Here is a 6,589-nt window from a genome sequence, read left to right on the forward strand (position 1 = left end):
CACTTTTGCTTATTCACCTGCTTTGTCTTCAGCGCAAAACACTCTTCATCCAAGTTATAACAACACACTACCACATGCAAATGGTCATGTGTCCCTACATCAGTTAAATTTAGATGGTGGCAGAGAAGGGTAATAAACATTTCATTCTGGAAGGCCCTTTCTTCTCTCCATTTTACACAGTATGTTCCCATGGGCATGCTCCACTTGAGAAAACAGAGACATCTTCCACTGAAACATCTCTCACTGCTTAGAAAGCCCTGGGAATGGCAAAGGGAAGCCAGACTGCCCCAGCAGACGCAGTTCCCCTCCCACAGGAGGTAGGCAACACAATGCCACTGACAGCACCCACTGGTTGATACACACCAGATTTTCTAGAGTCCCAGATGCTCAACTTTGCTTATTCACCAATTTTCCAATTCGCTGCAAACAGAAAAAGGTTCTTGAGCAGTTTTCATTCCAGTAGCTGGCTCAATTAAGTTACTATTCTCACTATCATAAGACTACTGTGATAGGTTTTTTGTGGCGACATGGCACCTGTAAGAAGATATGGGTGTAGTGTAGCCTGTCGACTGGGTTGTAGCCTGATAACCTCCCTTGGAGGTATGACTGAGATATAAGATTCTCTGGAGGTCGGCCTTTCTCTCTCTCTCTCTCTGCCTTGACCTTCCTGCTTGCTGACCAGAAAGCTGGTGGAACCCTTCGATGTTTCTACTGACCTTGGATCTGTATGACTTCGCAACCACGGGCCTGTGATCTTCCTGCATTCTGCATCATTGCATGTGAAAGCGAAGAGTCTGAAGAGGGACTTATGGATTAGTATCGGACTCATGGATGTAAGCGGGACTGGGAAGGGAAGTTTCTTGATCTGTAATGACTTCGTATGCATACGTGAGTGTCACTGAATTTGTTTCTCTAGTCAACCTGGCCTAACACAACTACTTAAGAGTAAGAGGTTTGGCTCTTGAATCTGGTTCCCTCCAATAGAGATTCAAACACAAAGTACAGTTTTGGTTTAGGGGGGGTGGTTTCTTGGTTTCAGGGCTGCCAGATTCTTGTAAACAGCCTTTCCTTAAGGAGGTATAGAGAATGTACAATATTCATCCTCCATTTCCCAGCAATGGAGGGCACTGTACATATATAATGAAGGGCAAGTAGGTATTCATATGTGATGCCCTGAGGAAATGCCACTTAAAGTCAAGCAGAATTTTCTAAGTTACAGACTCCAGGTCAGTGCTGTGCCACCAACACTTCTAGTTGAAATCCAACAAACATGATAAAACTATGTCCACCCCCAAGAAAGTCCAAATTGGTGTTATTTCAAACACTGCTGTTTGTACTTTACCTGAGGACAGAGGGCTTCTAACTGGCTTGCAGACATGCGAACAAGCTTCACACCTTCTTCATTGTTTGAGATAGAGCAGGCCAGGTTGGCAACCTACAAAAGGAACAACATGAAAAGATCTTTGAAAATCGTTCTCTTTGGACTGCTAAGGGAATCAAACTCAACCCCACAAGTCCATTCCGGAACAGATGACAGGTGCTCCAGTGGTGCTTCTCAGAGACTTCCTCGCCAGCGCCCGAGGGCACGCTTTCCATCTCTGTGCTAGGCAAATGGCACAGACTCTTGTAGCCCAGATCACACTGAGGGCTGATGGTAGACACTTGAAAGATCTCAGGCCTGAACTGGAGTAATCTGCCTGGAACAGTCTAGAAAGAAGTACTGGTGTGAGCAACGATGTGAGAAAAGCTGATGAGTCAAGGGCACCTGGGCAGAATTGTTGGTAATCATAAATAAAAATCCATTTTGCAGCTGTTCTCAAAGGAAGGAGATCAAAATTCTAAGTTGCTATTCTCACTTGACAGGTGAATGGATGGTTACTATAAACCAAGGTGAGCTTTATTTCAACAAAGGCAATTTTCCAAATAAATAAATAGCATTAAGACAATGTCAAGACAGAATACAAACCATCCTCATCAAGAAGGAAAAGGTAAACATGGATAATGTCCCACAGTGAAGTATAAAACTGTCCTTCAACTGGGCTCTCAAAAACATTTGACAGCTGGACTCTTTCTGAACAGTGCTGCTTAATTTGAAGTAAAATCTCTACCTTCTCATCCATCTGTCTCAGGACACAGCTCACTTACAACGATAGCCAGAAACCATCTAAGTTGTGACATACTTCCCCTGCTGAAGCCCTGGCTGTGGTAAGAAGGCTGCTCTGTAGACACTGCAGCAGCCATGATCACTTATCCCTGTTTCTAAATAAATAGACTTGCCAATTCCATTAGCAGAACCAGGGCCCAACGGAATCCACAGTGCCGAGACACATCTTTCCTCCAGCTGAAAATTGAGTTATGAGTGAGAGGCGTAGGCAGTTGAATATCAAAGGCATTTTCCGGGAATTTAAATGCCAGAATAAACAAGGGCAATGGCAATAACCTTTGATTTTCACCTCCACCCAACTTAAGCACATAAACCCACAAGAAAAATTATACACCAGTAGGGCTGTTATTTGCAGTGTTATAGTTAAGGAATATCAGCTTTAAGACTGCTAAATATTAGAATTCTACAATGCTTAATTACAGGGAGAAACAACAGAAGCTAAATGCAATTTTAACATAAAAATATAAGGAAGCTGAAAATTAAGTCAGATCTTTGATGTTTATAAGGGCTTCAAAATCACACAAAGTAACATATGTGCTCCCTGGAGCTTACAAGGAAGCTCACCTTCTAGTGTCAACTGGCCTGGAGCAGCTGACCACACGTAGATTTTTCTATTTGTTTGTTCAACCTTCCGTGTGAAATATGACCTAAACCGAATTTTATAAAACAGGAGATGTTTTCTAAAATCATTACCACCAAAAAAGTACATTTTACGATGCGACATTGAGGGGAAGAAAGCTTAAATTAGAAGTGCTCAACAATTTCTACTGCTTCACAGAAAAACAAATACAAAGTTTTTTATTGATCACTGAATATGCAGCTTACACATCACAAAGCTCTCTGGGAGGTACGTGCACTAACACACAGCATCCACCCACTTTCGTTGCTCACAAAACGCTAGATTCCCCCAAATCAGGCACTCTTTCTTTCTGCCTGATACCACCCTCATGGTCATTTTATTTCAATTCATATTCTCACAATTTTACAGTTCTTAAAACTCAGGGAAAACATTTAAGTTAGGAAGTAAAAGATTAAGAAAGTATTACTACCAGCTCAGACCCAGGGAGGTGGTGTGTGGTGGTGGCTGACATGGCTTGTTGCTTTCAACCATCTTTTTCCTATTTTCTAGTGCAGATCCTAACAAAACAGAAGTGCTGGAAAATGTGTTATTTATCTTAACACACGACTTTAAAAAATATTCCCTAATGTAACGCTAATCAGTAATGCCCTACTTCGCTGTCCATTCCGGGAGGCACCCAGTCTGGCCAGGAGAAGGAATCGGCCTGTCACTGCCAGTCTTCTCCGGATGAATGTGCTTCAATTCGCCCCCCCAGGGACAGGGCTACTCGCTTCTAACAGTGACAAATGTGCAAATGCAACATCTCTTCGAGGCTAACCTCTTATGTTAGTGCCACTTTCCACTACAATGAGTGCGAGGAGGAGGAGATGAGTCCTTCCTAAATGCCTGCTTCAGCAGAAAACTTGAGGCTCCAGAAATGTGGGAGAGCAGTCAAAGGAGACTGAAAGGACTGTGAAGTGAAGAGACTTAGAAAGGAAACCTCCACATAGAACCTCAGACAGCTGAGCCTTTGTAGAAGGATGAGCATTCTCTCAAGATTTGTTTGGAAAATAAGTTATGATGACTTTGCTACCACAGTAATTTGTAGGCACTCCAATGTCAGCTTCCTGCTGGTCTGAGAGGGCGCTTCCTGAAGTCTCTTCTGTACCGTCCTGCCTATCGCAGGAGAGTGTGCACCTTGTAGGAGAGTAGATTTCAAGACAATTCGCAGTCCTGGGAGGATGGGGATGGGACAGGAATCACAGTACAGAACTAATCTGAGCTACTGAGCAAAAGGTTGTCACCACATCAACAACTATGACATCTGTCTGTGTAAGAAGAGACAATTGTTTAATCACTTAGGAAATGTCTACCTTTACTCCACTCTGGATTCTCTGTATATATGAGGGGGTACCAAAAACCCCCACCCCAAACAGGGAAAGGCTCCACTCAGTGAAGCTTTCGTAGTAGTACCCATCTTTCCTTGCTAGGCGAGCAATGAGCAACTCACTCTGAGTTTGTGGGCCCAGCGGTATCACCTGGGAAGGTTTGCTCTGGTCATGGTGAATTTTTGTTCAAAGCAGTTTTGCTTGAACCTCATTTTTTGTGATGGCCGATTTAAGAGAACAGCGTGTGGCTGTGAAATTTTGTTTCCTGTTCACGATGGCTTACAAGGACAGCAGTATGGAAAAACTCAAGTGTACAAGTGGTTTTCTCGTTTCAAAAAAGGTAAAATGTCAACTGATGACAAACCTCGTTCTGGACATCTGTCAACTTCCCCAATGGACAAAAATCTGTGTACAGGTGCTCGAAGACCAATGACAGACCATTGAAGAGATGGGGAAGTTATCTGGACTATCTTGAAGTTTGGCTCAGCGAATTTCCACAAAAGAGTTGGGAATGAGAAGGGTCACTGCAAAATCTGTTACTTGGGTTCTGACTGACCAGGAAAAAGAGGGTAGAGTGGAAACCTGCCGTGCTTTGAAAGAACAGCTCCAAAGCAACCCAGACTTTTCCCCATGGTCATTACTGGTGACGAGACACGCTGCTACCCTTAAGACCCCAAAAAGAAACATCAAGCCAGTAAAACATACGATCTCACCTCACCCCAAAAAAGCTCGACAAGTGAAATCACAGATCAAGATAACACACACTTTGCTCTTGGTAATCTATTAATTACTGCTCTCATGACTTGCTACAAGAAGGAAGAACAGAGCTGGGGGGTGGGGATGGCGCTTTCAAGTCTAAGTTAGTGATACCATGCACTAAATAAAAGGCCACTGAGCCAAAATGTACTTGTTATGTGGTCTTGAGTTAAGCTACCACATGATTCTCTTCTTTAAAAATGGTTGATAAAGCAAATCTAAACTCTCAAAAACAAACAAAAATATAATATTGAAAACAATAACTCAACTTTTCCAAACTTATCCTAAATAAAAATTCCTAATTGAAGTCATTATATAAAATTCAGAAAAAAATAATTTAAAAAAATTCTGAAGAAACTAACAATCATTCCCAATCCTACAGGAGAAAAGATAAGGGAAGCTAGGTTACAGTCTAGCTTTTAGCTTTCATGGGAAGAGTGTGGGTTACCTCACTAGGAGTAATAGATCTTATATATTTATTATCACGTTTCCTTACCAGACAGATCATAGCTATTTGGATCACAACTTGGTGGCCTTGTCTTTTTGTAGGAGGAATGAAAACATGGAAGCTACCATTATATTTATTATTAAAGTGTTGAGAACCATATCCATTTAATCATATTTACTCTCTCTACATAAAGGTCCATATTAAGGAATTCTTGTAAGATTTTACTTTTAAAACAGTCTTTATTTCCCACAGGGGAAAAATGGCTCCCTTTAAGAAAACATTTGGCTAGCTACTAAACACATGGAGAGATGCCATTAAAGAGATGCATATCAAAACTAAAAGATATCAGTATGGAAAATAGTACAGTGCTTCCTTATAAATTGCAAAATAGTACTACCATTTAATCCCACTCCTATACATCCAAGAGAAATAAGAGCATGAATAGACATATGTACATGTGCGTTCATTGCAGTACTATTTACAACAGCAAAAAATGAGGAAAACTAAATGTCCATCAGCAGGAGAATGGCTACACAAAATGTGCACTGAATACAAAGCAACACAAAAGAATAACGAGTCCACGAGACATCGTCAATGATGAATCGAGAGGCCATTATGCTAAAATAAGTCAATAGCACAAAGGCAAAAATTATGATCCCACTTTTTAAAATACTGGGTTCTCACACAGAAAGAAGCATTCTTGGATGAGAGAGGAAAGGAAGAAGCTTCACTTACTAGGCATCTGTTAATTCTGAAGAAGGGAAAAGGGGGAGGGGGCTGTAAAAATAACGTGACTAAATGGAGCCACTGAGAGATATGCAAAACTGAAGTACAAGTACAGTGAATGCTCCAACTTATACAATATTGCAACAACCTAAATTTTTGAATGGTTGCATAGATACATATGTTTACTATATAAAGTAGCTTCAAAAAGTTCATGGAAAATGGAATAAATAAGAATGACATTTTTTCAGGAGCTACCGAAGCTTCCCTTGCATAGGTGTGGGAAGGTATGTAGGCGTAAACACACACATGCATACATATAGTTGTGGCTCTTTATATATACAATTTTTACAAGAGGGCTTCAAAAAGTTCCTGCAAAATGGAATTAAAAATAATGGAATTTCTCCATGAACTTTGTGACGCTACCTTGTATGTGCTGTACCTATATTCATATAATAGGGAACATGAAGCACCGTTACGGAAACTTCCAGGCATAAAATACCCGGTGAGATAGTTTATTGTGCCAGCCTGGCTGATAAACGCAGGTGGGA

At 41.2% G+C, this 6,589-nt stretch overlaps 1 protein-coding gene across 2 annotated transcripts in view; it reads right to left on the minus strand.

Moving 5' to 3' along the window:
* The window catches only part of CTNNA1 (catenin alpha 1), a 210,673-nt gene that overhangs the window by 37,235 nt on the left and 166,849 nt on the right, over positions 1 to 6,589 (minus strand). For both annotated transcript variants that reach the window (XM_004696649.4, XM_045284982.1), the window contains exon 10: positions 1,343 to 1,435. In XM_004696649.4, the coding sequence (XP_004696706.1) occupies positions 1,343 to 1,435 (93 nt within the window). The remainder of the gene's footprint in view (positions 1 to 1,342; positions 1,436 to 6,589) is intronic.

This window comes from Echinops telfairi, unplaced genomic scaffold, assembly GCF_000313985.2.
Source record: "Echinops telfairi isolate 266 unplaced genomic scaffold, ASM31398v2 ScPeMD7_7469;HRSCAF=8507_1, whole genome shotgun sequence".
In the NCBI taxonomy this organism is placed as follows: Eukaryota; Metazoa; Chordata; class Mammalia; order Afrosoricida; family Tenrecidae; genus Echinops; species Echinops telfairi.